Source organism: Malaclemys terrapin, chromosome 12, assembly GCF_027887155.1.
Source record: "Malaclemys terrapin pileata isolate rMalTer1 chromosome 12, rMalTer1.hap1, whole genome shotgun sequence".
Taxonomy (NCBI): Eukaryota; Metazoa; Chordata; order Testudines; family Emydidae; genus Malaclemys; species Malaclemys terrapin.
In genome coordinates, this window is record NC_071516.1 from 48,075,681 (window position 1) to 48,092,326 (window position 16,646).

Consider the following 16,646-nt stretch of genomic DNA (forward strand, 5'->3'; position numbering starts at 1 on the left):
GCATGACCCGCTTCTGACAACAAAAAGTACTACACGACCCCAGGAGGAGGGACCAAAGATCGAGCCCACCTGAGCCCTGCCGTCTCAGGTGGGGGGGTACAAAGCTGAAGCCCAAGGGTGGGGGGCATGTAACCTTAGCCCTGGGCAGCGTATCTACCACTCCTCCCAGTTTAGTGTCATCTGCAAACTTGCTGAGGGTGCAGTCCACACCATCCTCCAGATCATTAATAAAGATATTGAACAAAACCGGCCCCAGGACTGACCCTTGGGGCACTCCGCTTGATACTGGCTGCCAACTAGACATGGAGCCATTGATCACTACTTGTTGAGCCCAACGATCTAGCCAGCTTTCTATCCACCTTACAGTCCATTCATCCAGCCCATACCTCTTTAACTTGGCGGCAAGAATACTGTGGGAGACCACATGAAAAGCCTTGCTAAAGTCAAGGAATAACACGTCCACTGCTTTCCCCTCATCCACAGAGCCAGTTATCTTGTCATAGATGCAATTAGGTTAGTCAGGCATGACTTGCCCTTGGTGAATCCATGCTGACTGTTCCTGATCACTTTCCTATGATACTAGGCACTAAAGAGACTGTGGTGACCAAGGAGCTGAGAATGAGCAGAGATGTCATGATGAAGTTCACCAGTTATCCATGAAAGCCAGCTTCACCAGTGGTGTGCTGTCACAGAAAACAAATAGTTCACCACATTTGGCCACAGAATGGCAATTGGTAGAAGATGTTTGGGGAGAAGATGGACAAAAATGAGCAAATCCAAGCAACCAAGACCAGCTGTAGGCAGAAATGGTTGTTCATGGTGATCATGTATATCAGCAAGTTTCAGATAGCGATGTAGTGGTCAAACGCCATGACAGCAAAGAGGAATTTGGTCACACCCAAGAAGAAATAGAAAAAGCCTTGTGCCATGCAGCCAGTGAAGGACACTTTCTCTGGGACATCAAGTCAGCCAGGATCTTGGCACTGTAACAGAAGAACCAGATCTCCATGAAGGAGAAGTTGCACAGATAGAAGTACATGGGGGTGTGGAGCTGGTGGTCTGCCAAAGTGATGGTGGTGGTGATCAGGTTGCCCAAGAAGGTGCCCAGGTTAAACATGAGGAAGAGGATGATCTGTCTGCCAGCTGTAGGGGAAGCCTTTCAAGATGAATTCTGCAGCCGTGCTCCGGTTATCCATGTGAGCCACCTGCTGCTGCAGTTTAATCTGAAAATGAACATTAGGAATTTGTGAAATAATTGCATTCATTCACATAATTAAAGGATGTGACTAAGCCACAAAGGTCTGGAGAAACACCAAATTTGGAACCATATTGAACAGCCAGGCCTGTTTTTAACATCCTGACACCCAGAAGTAAATCAACTTCCACCTCACCCATTATTAATCAGGAAACACTCTATAAACCATTTATAAATGGAACCTTAATGTAATGTTTAAGCATGTTACAGACATGAACATGTATGAGTGCAATAAAGAAACTCGTAAGCAGAAGGTGGTAGTTAGCAGCAACCTACTCATGCTGTGTTCCCTGCAGTTGCGCTACCCTACATGTCTGTACATTTTGGGCACTACTGGAATAATAAACCAGTTATGTCAATGTCTAATAGGGAGACAAGAGAGCCTGCAATGGCAAGGAGAAAAGGTAGATGATCAGGAAGAATTTTCTCTAATCTCTGTGATGGCATACAAGAAAATCACCCCAGAGTAATACTTACAAGAGAGAGGGGATTTGGAGAATTCTTGTCACAGCCCATCTCCTGCACCTTGCAAAGTCAGAAAATGACAGCAGCAAACCAAAACCATATATATTCTCTCTCATGATTTGTACATTGGTGTCCATCACCATAATATTTAGACCGTACCTTCGGCAGTTGCAAAGCTTAGAGGAACTGCTCTTATCTTCTCAAGAATTTCATCTAGCACTAGGTTAAACCAGTCATAATCCTTGACTGGGAATCTAGGACTTTATACGCAGTGTATTCCTGCTGACTCAGAACTAGAGTTGGCATGTCAGCATCATGGTTTGCAAGGAAGGGAAGTAATCGCTGAGGACTCCTTCATGAAGTCATGGAAGAAAACGTCTATTTCACTTTGGAGACTGAAAGAACTTGAGTGAAGCTGACCAAAGCTCAAAGAGCAGAGAGGGGATTACATTGGAGATTCCAGACCATGATCATTATTCATATACTATCCGTGCCTACAGATGGCAACCCATATCGGACCATATTGTACTAGGCACTGGACGTACACCTAATATAGACCCTCCTTGCCCCAGAGCTTGTCTAAAGACACAAAGGAAGAAGAGAAAAGGTGGGTCGGGTGTGACGTGATCTGATTAAAATATGACCATGTAGATCATTGTTGCTACCACTGTTATAGAATTGCAACAAGTCTTATACAAAGTGTGTCAAGTAAGGTGTCTATGGGAAAGTTATGATTTGCTGGTTATGATTGTGCTATCTAGATGCATGTATCATTGTTGTATTTGAAGTTATGAGTATTGACTCTATGCCTCTATTTCTAATGTGTTTTCTCCTGGGTAGCACCCACAAGGTATTTAACCTGCACATCTTGAAAGGATTAGTCAAGTTAAATGACTCAACAAGGAACACTTAGCTCACAGTGGACCATGGAAGATGCCTATTTACACTGAATGGACTTTCCTGAGAATGTTCTGTCTGGGGTGTAGGCACCGGCTTCTGCTGTGACTAAGCGAAATCGTGCATGGACATGTGACTTGCCCATGTGACCCCAAACACCATCTTGTTCCCTGTAATTTTCCACAGTGAGAACAATGGGTTTCCCTCCACATGGCAGAAGATGTAAAAGGCCATGGAAACTCCTCCATTTTGCCTCTTTCCTGCTCAAACCTCTGGATTATGAACTTACATGAATGGGAGCATTCTAACCAATGGACTGAGGACCTTTGAATGATTTGGAAGCAGCCAGAGACTTGACTTAAGCCAGCAGTTTATTCCATCACTGCTACGAGCCTGATCCAAGAACTTCGCAATTACTGGATGTATTTGATTCCTTTAACCAATTTTAACTCTCACCTTTCTTTCTTGTTATGAATAAACCTTTAGATTTTAGATACTAAAGAATTGGCATCATTGTGATTTTGGGGTAAGATCTAAGTTATATATTGACCTGGATGTGTGGCTGGTCCTTTGGGATCAGAAGACCCTTTTGTTTGATGAGACCGATTGTAAAGAACCACTCATCTTTAATCCAGTGTTTTGGGGGTGATAAAGGACTGGAATGCCTAAGGAAACTGCTTTTATGACTTCTTGTTAGCCAGTGTGGTGAGACAGAAGTTTATTTTTGTTTCTGGTTTGGTATATCTTATGGGAGAATAACCACCAGTTTTGGGGTGTATCTGCCCTATTTCTCAGCAGTTTGTCCTGAATTTGGTTTTCTCAGTTGTGACCCATGGAGATACGGTGACATGGGGTAACATCTTTTATTGGACCAACATCTCTTGATGAAAGAGACAAGCTTTCGAGCTTACACAGGGCTCGTCTTCAGGTCTGGGAAAGCTTCTCTTAGGGTATGTCTACACAGCAAAAACTCCCCATAGCAGTGAGTCTGAGGCCAGGCCACTCACTTCTGGGGCTTTTTCTGCAGGGCTGAAAATAGCAGTTAAGTCATTCGGGCTTGGGCTGGAGTCAAGGCTCTGAAACCTGGCAAATGGGAAGGGTCTCAGAACCTGGGCACCAGCTGGAGTTTGAATGTCACTGTGGGGCTAAAATTAACCACGTGATGAGCCCTGCAAGCCCAAGACTCTGGCTCTGAGACTCTCACTGCCTTGGTTTATTTTTGTTTGGTACGTCTACACCGAAAAACAGAGTGTCCGAGCTAAATCCCAGGTGGAACAGATTGTTTAGCATAAGGAGTTGACACATTTGGCAAGAGACCAGTCAAGGTGAAGCAGACAGTGAACACCACTGCAGTTGTAGGACAAAAGGGGGTTAGTGGGCTACAGATTGGATTTATGGCTCATTACAGCAGCATCTTTACTGAGTCCATGATTTTTAGTGTCTAGCAAAGTTATGGATTTAAGCTTCCAGGCTCATGTTGTGCAGGGTTCCTTTGAGGACAAGGACTGAAAGGAGTGATTTGTGGAAAAACTGTTTTTGCCAGGGGCAATGTGATGTTTTTAATCTATCACTTTTCTGTGCAAATCCATTAGAAGAGCATAGTGACTGTCTCCTTTCACCCTCATAGCCCTTGCTGGGGGCATTTAGTGCCCTGGATGAAGTACACCACATCTTGTGATAGGCATGTGAAGGCAAGGCTCTTGAAAGGTGTGTTGTGGGAGGATATTGACCATCATTGCAGCAGAGAGATGTCTGCAGGTTTTGTCTCTGTTAAGGCAGGGTCAGAAGAAATAGAGCAGGTTATTGGAGGCTGTAATTTATACAACTATTTGGGGATATAATCAGGATGTCGGTGAAAAGATGCTGAACAAAAAAATTAAGACCTATGTTCAGAGAGGCATCATACAATCTGGGCACCAGTTAATCCAAATTAAGTGATGTATATTATACCGTATAGCAACTAGGGGGCAGAGGGTGAGAAAGAGACATCCGGAATATCCACTAGGGGGCAGAGGGTGAGAAATATACATCCGGAATATCCACTAGGGGGCAGAGGATGAGAAACATACATCCGGAATATCCACTAGGGGGCAGAGGGTGAGAAATATACATCCGGAATATCCACTAGGGGGCTGTACATATAATAGGCTCTAGGGAGAAGCCGGAGCTCAGGAATGGATATCTGCTCTCACAGGGCTCTGGGGCTTCTTGTCCAGACATATTTTTTTAACGGAAGAAGAAGGAACGGTTTATCAAATGCCAAGGAAATACATCGTGTGTTTGGTATACGATTGTACACTCTGAGACAGAAGGATTTTTACATCTAACAAACCATACTAAGTAGGAAGGGCTTTATTCACCCCTGTTATTGCAGTGCATGTTGGTTTAATTCCATTGAAACCAAGAGGCTTAAACAAGCATGGAACTGGAGAACCAGAGCTATGACTCAAGGCCAAGAGCTGGAATGAATGTCATCATTAACGCAGAAACTTTGCATTGGAACGTAAGATCATGTGGCCCATCTGATGGTGGGTAGAGGAACCCACATTTTATTTATTTGGGAAAGATGCAACCAACTTTGCATCTCCAGCTTTATTTAAAATGAATTTAGGACCTTGATTCTGTTTGACTTTTATCTGCATGGGATCATATACAGAAAAAGGCACAAGGCTTGATCAGCAGCCATGTGCGGATAAAATATGTTCATATTTTTTTCCTTTGACTTACTGTGTAAATGTGTGGCTTTACATGGCAGTGGCTGAGATCCAGTATTATGCCTCAATTGCTTTCAACCACACCAGTGATGGAAAAGCAGTCATCAACGTGGTTTTAACTGGGTGGTTTAAAAATCGCAAGGACTTGGAAAAAATCTCCAAAAGTTTGGAAGGGATTTAATCCCTCATCAACCATTCTTTAACTGATGCAAACTAGCAAAGAATTTTGTTTTCTTAAGACATATCTGCTCATGGTTAGAGACAGGGTACTGGACCAGATGGACCAGTTGTCTTATCCAGTTTGGTGCTTCCTATGTTCACAGCTGCTTTGCATTCCCCAATATGCTCGTCCAGAAATCAACGTCTTTAGTAGGTTGCAGCATGGCAGCCGTTACTTCCACTCAGACACCATCAGAAGAAGCTGTCTTAGTAGGGTCTATCCTGCTGGCACGTGCAGTCTGGTCTGAATAGAAGTGATTGTGATGGTGCACCCCATAAGGTTTTATGGAAATATGCTTATGAATGTATCTATGACATAACTGGAATATTTTTTATGCTACATATGCCATGTAACATATCTCTGTAAAGGTTATGATCTACTGAATCTATTCATCCTATTTGTATGCATGTGACCTTGTTGTCTTCAAAGTTATGAATATTGACTGTGTACTTGCTTGATTTTAAGTAGCCTTAGTAAAGCATTTGGTCGGGTTCTTTAGAAAGGAATTTGCAAGTTAAGTGCCCAATCAAGAAGCACTTAACAAACAATGGATCTTGGTGGCTCCAATCCACATAAGAAGTCTACTTGAGGACATTCAAGGTAGCATGTGAACCATGGCTGCTACCTGTAAGTTCTGAGTCATGCATGGACATGTGACTTGCCCATGTGACTCCAAAACTCCATCTTGTAGCTGGGATGCTACACAGGGGGAGGGAGGGGTGTCCACCCACAAGAGAAAGTCTATTTAAACATCGGGGAGACCCCTCCATTTTGTCTTCACCTGGCTCAAGAGATTGCCTCTCCACCTCCCCGGGATACCTGAAAGAAACTGGAACAAAGGACAGTAGCCACAGGGGGTGTGAGTGATTGCTGGACCCAGACTAGAAGGAGACTAGTCTGTAAAAGGAAGTTTTCTGGAACACCTCTGAGGGTGAGGTTTTATCTGTATTCAGTTTTCTTACTGTATTAGGCATAGACTTGCGTGTTTTATTTTATTTTGCTTGGTAATTTACTTTGTTCTCTCTGTTACTACTTGGAACCACTTAAATCCTACTTTCTGTATTTAATAAAATCACTTTTTACTTATTAATTAACCCAGAGTATGTATTCATTCCTGGGAGGTGCAAATAGCTGTGCATATCTCTCTATCAGTGTTATAGAGGGCGAACAATTGATGAATTTACCCTGTATATGCTTTATACAGGGTAAAACAGATTTATTTGGGATTTGGACCCCATTGGGAGTTGGGCATCTGAATGTTAAAGACAGGAACACTTCTGTTAGCTGCTTTCAGTTAAGCTTGCAGTTTGTGGGATGTGGTTCAGACCTGGGTCTGTGTTTGTGGCTGGCAAGCGTGTCTGGCACATCCAGGCAGGGTGCTGGCGTCCCAAGCTGGCAGGGAAAGCAGGGGCAGAAGTAGCCTTGGCACATCAGTTGGCAGCCCCAAGGGGGTTTCTGTAATTCAATCCATCACAGTGATCTTGACTTGTACTGGTTCTGGAAGGCTTGTGGGAGTCGTCTGGTGTCAATATGAGCATGCAGAACCAGCTACATACTTCCATCTCCCATGATTTCCGAGAACAGGGTCTCACCTGCCACATAGTGATTCCACAGGCAGGTTAAAGTTAGACTAACTGACACTATTTACTACTGCTCTGATCCCTGGGCCGTTTCCTCCATCATGATAAGCTCAGGGCCGGGGCTCTCAGACTTTGCTCCAGTGTGGAACAAATGTGAACAGAGCGACTGTGTTCAGAACAGCACGCTTCTCCTTTGCTCTGCCACATACGCACCTCAGTGCCTGTTCCCTGCCTCCTCACCCTCACGTTTTTAACTGCATAACCCCAGTGCCGGCTGCAGTGACTGCACGCTCTGGCTTCCCGGGAAATGCCAAGAGCTGTATGTCACCTGATAACTTCTACAAACTGCCTCGCACCAATGCCACGATTTCAGGGAGCGTCCTAGGCCTCAATGCACAGCACCCATCTGAGCTGGGTGAAACCCAGAAAAACCGAAAACCAGCCTGACAGAGAGTGCCCGTTTGGTGCTGCAGGCAGAGAAAGCTCTCTGACGCCCTCTGCTGCCCTCAGATCTCGCTGGCAGCAGCTTCCTGGAGTTAGCTGTATGCTCTTCCCCCAGGCCCTCACCCCGACTCCAGCCAACTCTGCCCAGCCAAGCCTGCTTTTTAACTGGAAAAACGTGGGGTAGCACGCAGGGTGTGGCAATGGCATGAGCGACAAAGCATGCAGCCCCCTGGTTACTGACATGGCAACACTTCAGCTGCTGTTTTTGCTGACCCCCTTTTCAGGGCAGAATCGTAGCTTTATTGCTGAGATTTTCAGAGCTGGGCAGCCTGCTTCGATTCGGAGGTGTTCTGTACCGTGCTTAGCGCAAGGGAGGGCTGGTCCACGAAGAGGGCTCTGCGCACTATGGCCTAATGGATATGACACTTGACTGGGGTTTAGGAAAGGCAGGTTCAGTTCCTGTCTCAGCCACAGTTGACTTGTATAGGTCCCCTATGGGACTTAGGTACCTAAATACGTGTAAGAAATCTTTCCCAAGTCTCTCAAATGTGGTTGTGGCAGGAATGAAATGCGTGTTTCTGGCATAAATAAGGAATGAATCGATTTGGATCAATGGAATTGTACCAGTGTGCAAGATGTAAATGAGAAGTGAATCTGGCCCAATATCTAGCTATGTCTTTCATTGGATTAAAGGGCCTTTGCTTTCCATGGAGCTAAACTGATGTACACCAGCTGTGTACTTGGTCCCTGTATCTCCAAGTACTTTTTATCCACATAGAAGATGTGCAAACTCCTGGCAAAACATAGGTAGCTAGATGTTTCCTGCATGACTACAGTAAAGTATTTAGTTGGTTGATGGATGCCTCCTCTGGGAAACCACTATGAAATTCATTAGAGGAAGAATCCCATGGCTTTAGAATCATAGAAGATAGGGTTGGAAGGACTTTAGGAGGTCATCTAGTCCAACCCCCTGTTCAAAGCAGGACCAACACTGACTAAATCATCCCAGCCAGGGCTTTGTCAAGCCGGGTCTTAAAAACCTCTAAGGAAGGAGATTCCACCACCTCCCTAGGTAACCCATTCCAGTGCTTAACCACCCTCCTAGTGAAATAGTGTTTCCTAATATCCAACCTAGACCTCCCTCACTGCAACTTGAGACCATTACTCCTTGTTCTGTCATCTGCCACCACTGAGAACAGCTGAGCTCCATCCTCTTTGGAACCCCCCTTCAGGTAGTTGAAGTCTGCTATCAAATCCCCCCTCATTCTTCTCTTCTGGAGACTAAACACGCCCAGTTCTCTCAGCCTCTCCTTGTAAGTCATGTGCCCCAGCCCCTTGAACATTTTCATTGCCCTCCACTGGACTCTCTCCAATTTGCCCACATCCTTTCTTTTGTGGGGGGCCCAAAACTGGACACAATACTCTAGATGTGGCCTCACCTGTGCCAAATAGAGGGAAATAATTACTTCCCTCGATCTGCTGGCAATGCTCCTACTAATACAGCCCAATATGCCGTTAGCCTTCTTGGCAACAAGGGCGCACTGCTGACTCATATCCAGCTTCTCGTCCACTGTAATCCCCAGGTCCTTTTCTGTAGAACTGCTGCTTAGCCAGTCGGTCCCCAAAAAGCTTGAGGTGAAAGCTTAGAAGAAAGCTTGGGGTGAAATCCTCTCACAACCACTAACAAGAATGGCAATTACAGGCCTGTAAGCCTGACTTCAGTACCAGGCAAACTGGTTGAAACTATAATAAAGAACAATATTGTCAGATATATAGATGAACATAATCTGTTGGGAAAGAGTCAACATGGTTTTAGTAAAGGGAAATCATGCCTCACCAATCTACTAGAATTCTTTGAGGGGGTCAACAAGCATGTGGACAAGGAGGATCCAGTGGATATAGTGTACTTAGATTTTCAGAAAGTCTTTGACAAGGTCCCTCACCAAAGGCTATTAGCAAAGTAAGCTGTCATGGGATAAGAGGGAAGGTCCTCTCATGGATTGGTAACTGGTTAAAAGATAGGAATCAAAGGGTAGGAATAAATGGTCAGTTTTCAGAATGGGGAGAGGGAAATAGTGGTGTCCCCCAGGGGTCTGTACTGGGCCCAGTCCTAGTCAATATATTCATAAATGATCTGGGAAAAGGGGTAAGCAGTGAGGTGGCAAAAATTGCAGATGATCCAAAACTGCTCAAGATAGTTAAGTCCCAGGCAGACTGAGAAGAGCTACAAAAGGATCTCACAAATCTGGGTGACTGGGCAACAAAATGGCAGCTGAAATTCAATGTTGATAAATGCAAAGTAATGCACATTGGAAAACATAATCCCAACTATACATATAAAATGATGGGGTCTAAATTAGCTGTTACCACTCAAGAAAGAAATCTTGGAGTCATTTGTGGATAGTTCTCTGAAAACATCCACTCAATGTACAGCAGCAATCAAAAAAATGAACAGAATGCTGGGGATAATTAAGAAAGGGATAGATAATAGGACAGAAAAGATCATGTTGCCTCTATATAAATCCATGGTATGCCCACATCTTGAATACTGCATGCAGATGTGGTCACCCCATCTCAAAAAAAGTATATTGGAATTGGAAAAGGTTCAGAAAAGGGCAACAAAATGATTAGGGGAATGGAGCATCTGCCACATGAGGAGAGATTAATAAGACTGGGACTTTTCAGATTGGAAAAAAAGATGACTAAGGGGGGATATGATAGAGGTCTATAAATCATGACTGGTGTGGAGAAAGCAAATAAGGAAGTGTTATTTACTCCTTCTCATAATACAAGAACTAGGGGTCACCAAATGAAATGGATAGGCAGCAGGTTTAAAACAAACAAAAGGAAGTCTTTTTTCAGACAACGCGCAGTCAACTTGTGGAACTCCTTGACAGAGGATGTTGTGGAGACCAAGACTATAACAAGGTTCAAAAAAGAACTAGATACATTCATGGAGGATAGGTCCATCAATGACTATTAGCCAGGATGGGCAGGGATGGTGTCCTTAGCCTCTGTTTGCCAGAAGCTGGGAATAGGCGACAGGGGATGGATCACTTGATGATTCCCTGTTCTGTTCATTCCCTCTGGGGCACCTGGCATTGGCCACTGTCGGAAGACAGGATACTGGGCTAGATGGACCTTTGGTCTGATGCAGTATGGCCATTCTTATGGTCTTATGTTCTAAGTTGACTGCAGTACTTGAAATAGGATGCATCAAAGAAAGCAACTTCTAGTGGCAGCATAAAGCGGTTCAAAACATATGTATGAAATACTTAGCTTCTGCAACTCCCAGGCATTGCATTTTCTCTCGGGACTGATGGCTCCAGGTTCTTTATCATTTGTTTAGACAGATTAGACGTTGCAGAAGGAGAACAGTAATTAGCTGGCAGAGAGACTTTCAGACACTTAACAAACATTTCCAAGTCCCTTGGAGTATAATAATAATATATAGGAAGTCTTCCTTTTAAAGTTTGACAGAAATTATTTGCTAGGCTGGGTTATGAAATTGTGGAGTGAGGATGGTTCATTGGTGGTGTGAAGTATGCTTTCCACTACTTACTCACCATCCAGTTCTGTTCATTTCTGCGTGATAAAGGATAAGGTGGTAGGACATTTTTTCCCCTGGATCCTTTAAGCTAAAAGCAAATGTGATTCACTTCTCCTGGAGTTTCTGTGTTGTGAATTTGACTCCTAATTCCCGTAGACTCCTTTGAAAACCCCAGACAGAGTTGTCTTATGGGAAGGCTCTTCTATAACCGGAGGTCATCTTGTAACTTCGGTAACAGATGCCTCACCAAGGACACTTTCAGAGATAGGAGATAGGAATGGATGGGCATCTTATCTGCTCTGGCAATTGCCATGGTCTTCTCGAGACTAAATTAGCCTATTATAGTCTATTCTATTTTAGACTAGAATACACTCCACTAACAAAGCAGAGAATTCTTCTGAGACAACAATTAACCTCCTTCCTTCTCTTACTATTGCAGTTCTGGACTTGGGAGCGACTGGGCATGTCTTTGTATCCTATTGCATCAGGGTGACTGAATTCATACTCCTTGGATTCCCAAGCACCTAAATCTCCCTTGCTTCAGATTAAGCCCATGACCAACTGTCCTTCTCTTGGTGGACCTGGAGAATAAGTTGTTGCTCTCCTCTGGCCCCCCTCCAGTTTATCCACATCGCTCTGTGTAAAATGTGGTGCCCAGGCCTGGACACATTACTCCAATTGAGGCCTCCTCTGTATGAGGTATAGAGGGACAATTATCTCCTGTCTTACATACAACACTCCTGTTAACACACCCCAGAATGGAATTTGCCTTGTTCACAATAGCATCCCATTTGGATTCATAGTCATGGGAAGTGACCATCTTTTTCTCCTGTGTTTGTACAGCACCTGGCACGGTGGGATCCCAGTCCATGAATGGCACCAGAATAACTAATAGGAATGGTTTCAGAGTAGCAGCCGTGTTAGTCTGTATCCGCAAAAAGAACAGGAGTACTTGTGGCACCTTAGAGACTAACACATTTATTAGAGCATAAACTTTTGTGGGCTACAGCCTACTTCACCGGATGCATGTAGTGGAAAATACAGTAGGAATATATATATATATATACACAGAGAACATGAAACAATGGGTGTTACTATACACACTATAAGGAGAGTGATCAGTTAAGGTGAGCTTTTATCAGCAGGAGAGAAAAAGAACTGTTTGTAGTGGTAATGAAAATGGCCCATTTCCAGCAATTGACAAGGAGATATGAGGAACTGTGTGTGTGGGGGGGGGGGGGGGGGAATAAGCATGGGGAAATAGTTTTACTTTGTGTAATGGCCCATCCACTCCCAGTCTTTATTCAAGCCTAATTTAATGGTGTCCAATTTGTAAATTAATTCCAATTCAGCAGACTCTCTTTGGAGTCTGTTTTTGAAATTTTTTTGTTGTAATATTGCGACTTTTAGGTCTGTAATCGAGTGGCCAGGGAGATTGAAGTGCTCTCCAACTGGTTTTTGAATGTTATAATTCTTAACGTCTGATTTGTGTCCATTTATTCTTTTACGTAGAGACTGTCCATTGAGAGACTGCTGAATTGGAATTAATTTGCAAATTGGACACCATTAAATTAGGCTTGAATAAAGACTGGGAGTGGATGGGCCATAACACAAAGTAAAACTATTTCCCCATGCTTGTTCCCCATCCACCCCCAGTTCCTCATATCTCCTTGTCAATTGCTGGAAATGGGTCATTTTCATTAGCACTACAAACAGTTCTTTTTCTCTCCTGCTGATAAAAACTCACCTTAACTGATCACTGTCCTTATAGTGTGTATGGTAACTCCCATTGTTTCATGTTCTCTGTGTATATATATATATCTTCCTACTGTATTTTCCACTCTATGCATCCGATGAAGTAGGCTGTAGCCCACGAAAGCTTATGCTCAAATAATTTGTTAGTCTCTAAGGTACCACAAGTACTCCTGTTCTTTTTAATAGGAATGGGATTTCCAAAGGTGCTTGAAAAAGTTAAGACTGAAGGAAATGACCTGGAGAACTTTGATATGCAGCCATGTGAAGTGTTCTTTTTAGGAACATAAACATTGCCACACTAGGTCAGACTTGTCCATTTAGTTCAGTCTCATGCCTACAACAGAGTTACTACAGGGATTCAGGGGAAGATGCAACACACTGTGCATTAGGCCGTTAGAGGAGCCCTCCTTGATCTTCTTCCCTTGCTACATTTTTAAATATATTTTTTGCACTAATTTCCTATGTTGTGGTACAGGGCACATGTCAAACGCTGTAGAAACGAATGCTAACATTTGCAGACAATGCTAAAATATCTGTCCTGTTTTCATGTCGTCTGTAGCCGTCCGTTATCTCTCATCTCCTGAACAGCTGTCTCAAATTCGGGAGAAAATAACCGCAGAGGTTTAAAGAGGAATCCGGTTGTGGAGGCTGACTAATGGGAACACAGAATGACGGAAAGGCTGCACAGTGCAAGGGCTACATGGTGACAGAAAAGGAACAGCAGGGTTTAATGAGGCCCTTCTCTCTCTGACCACTAGTTACTACATGTATATTTCAGAGTAACAGCCGTGTTAGTCTGTATCCGCAAAAAGAAGAACAGGAGTACTTGTGGCACCTTAGAGACTAACAAATTTATTAGTTTTGTTAGTCTCTAAGGTGCCACAAGTACTCCTGTTCTTCTTTTTACATGTATATTATGAGACAGGAGATGTTTATACCGGCCACATGATGGCAGCAAAGGTACACCGGAGAGAGAGAACTACCAGCTTTCATTTACCTCTGTACTTCCTGTCAACTGTGAAAACCACAAGGACTTTCGATCTCACTGTCAGTCACCACTAAAAGTGTATCCTTTCCAACACAGCAACCGACAGCCCTGTGCATCCATAGGTTGTCTCTTGTCTTGGATTGTGAGGAACCATCGGCTTGTTCTATATTTGTACAGCACCTGGTACAATGGGGTTCTGGTCCATGACTGGGTCTCCTCACTGCTGTGGTAATATCAATAAATAATACTGTAGCAGGAGACTGTAGCAGGAGGAGAGAGAAATTTTATCTCAGCTACTTCGTTACTTTTCTCATCATTTAAACAATTTTGAAGGAAAGCACGCTACAAAAATAAAGTTTTATTTTCTTGTATTTCATGACTGAGAGTCAGCCTGAGTGATCTTCACACTCAGCAGAAATCTCTCTGGGAGCTGTAGTAAAAAGCTACAATTTTGAAAGAAAGAATGTGTGTGTAAATGTGGTGATGCTAATTTCTGTGTTCTTTTCCCCTTACATTGAGTTGTTTAATGGGACACATGCAATGCAAATGTGATATAGGGCAAGGAATGTCCAATTCTGGCCACAGCTTAAAACAAGAGAGATACTTGTTAAGGGATGTAGTGAATCCTTGCAGTTGAACATTATTGGTCAAGACTGCATAGCTTCCTAAGATATATGCTGTCTCAGACAGGTATAATGGAGTGTTTTCATAAAGAAATTAAAAGTGAGAGATCAGGTCTGTTATGATAGAGGTCAACCCAGATGATCACAATGCTCCTTTCTTGCCTTGAAATCTATTAATTGTTTCTGCTTGTGACATTTTTAAAAAGGATATATCAATTTTCTCAACTTCCATAACATAGTTTTCTTAATGAAAAATTGATTTGTTTTTGTTTAGAAGAATGATTTGCAGTTCACTTTTTGGATTACTGAAAAAAAAAGATAAATCAAATGCAATGTTTTTCTGTGACAAGATTCACTTCGGGGGGGGAGGGTGTGTGTGATTTTGACCATCTCTATTTAGATCTGTTACAGTGCTTTTTTTTTTTAAATTAAGGGTCTGAACTCTCTAGTTCCCGCTGATTGTTTTCCACCCAGCTCTAGCTGTGAAGTGTCCAGTAGTCACCAGTGGAGGTAACAGGAGACTGAAGTAGCATTCTGCTCCACTCTGGTAATTCCTACGTTCTTATAGCATGTAATTCTACTGGAACAATTTACCAAGGGCAGTGGTGGATTCTCAATCAATGGCAATATAAAAATCCAGGTTGGGTTGCCTTTCAAGATATGCTCTAGTTCGAGAGGAATTGTTTGGGGGCAGTTCTCTGGCCTGTATAATACAGGAAGTCGGACCAGATGACCAGTGTTCCTTCTGGCTCTGGAATCCTATTCTATTCGGGTTTTGATAGAGGCCTCACCATTATAATATCACGTGCACCGAATAGCATCGCCCACAAGAGGCTTATTTTTTCTCTCTCTCCTCCACAGGGAAAAAATGCACCGGGATTATATGTAAATGCAAATTAATTTGCCTGCCATTGATTATTTAAAATGCCATGGATCCCTTGGGGGAGAGCTGACCAAGGACACGTGACCTGTCCTAAGCTGAACTCCATCGGCAGGCATGCTGCTGTTCCGCTGTGCTTGCGTTCTCGTGTGGTGCTCCCTGCCAGGTAAGGAGCAGTACCCAGCACTAGGTGCAGGGTGGGGATTTTTAGTACCTGGAGTGAACTGAGCTCTGAGACTTGTCAGACAGGAGGCTGGCCTGGGAGGCCCTGACTGGGTTATCTGATGTGGCAGTTCCATTATCATTTACTGGTCTTCCTTTAACAGGTTCGGTGGCTGCCGTGTCTTTGACGCAGCCGAGTTCTGCAGTTGCCAAGCCAGGCAGTTCCGTCACTCTGGAGTGCGTCGCCTCTGGGTATAATATCAATGACCACCACATGCACTGGACGCGGCAGAGCCTGGGAAAAGGCCTGGTGTGGATAGCTGCCTTCAAAACAGGGGCCACCACTTACATTTCGAATGACTTCAAAGGCCGCGTCACCCCCTCCACCAGCGGCTCCACTGGCAAGCTAAAGATAGACGGGCTCACAGCTGCAGACACGGCCACTTACTACTGTTCCAGACACAGTGATCACTGCCTAACTTCCTCTCTTACAATATCCCCCTGGAACTGGCCTCAGACTCACTAAGCACATCTCTCTCTGCAGGAAATTCAGCCCCGGGGCGGATGGTTCAGCAAAAGGTCCGTGTGCCACTGGAATCCAAATACATCTTCAGTGGTGCCTGGCCTTCATTTCAGGCTCAGGGGCGCAATTTTTCCAACTGGTTCAAGCTTGGAGGCAGTGTGACCTCCTGGCTGAGTCATTGCCTGGCAAATCAGGACACTTGGTTTCTGTTTCAGGCTCGGCCAGTGAGCCAGAGTGTGCCCTTGACCTCAGCTGCCTCAGTTTCCTTTCTCTGTTCTGTGTGTTTTGACTCCTCGCAGGCAGGACTGTCTGTCTGTACACACACACACAGGACTAGAGGCGGATTAAGGTTTCCTGGGGCCCTGGGCCAGAGCCAGTGGGAGGCCCCTCACCACCCCTTCTGCCTACGGTCCTGCCCCAGATCCACCTCTTCTGCCTGCTGCCCCCCCCCACAACCCCCACCATTCTGTCCCTTCCCCAGGAGCAGGGCCCACCCCTGTTCCACCCAGCCCCCCCCCATTCTGCCCCCCATCAGCCCCACAGCCCCTTTTGCTCCTCCCCCCCCACTGCAGCACCAAGACGGGAGAAGC

General features: G+C 44.3%; 1 gene segment (V, D, J or C); it reads left to right on the top strand.

Annotated features, from left to right (window-relative positions):
* Window positions 1-15,449: 15,449 nt before the first annotated feature.
* Window positions 15,450-16,059, top strand: LOC128846200 (igW heavy chain V region W26-like). The segment is given in 2 exon segments: window positions 15,450-15,537; window positions 15,698-16,059. Coding segments are annotated over 2 exon segments (411 nt in total).
* The last annotated feature ends 587 nt before the right edge of the window (window positions 16,060-16,646 follow it).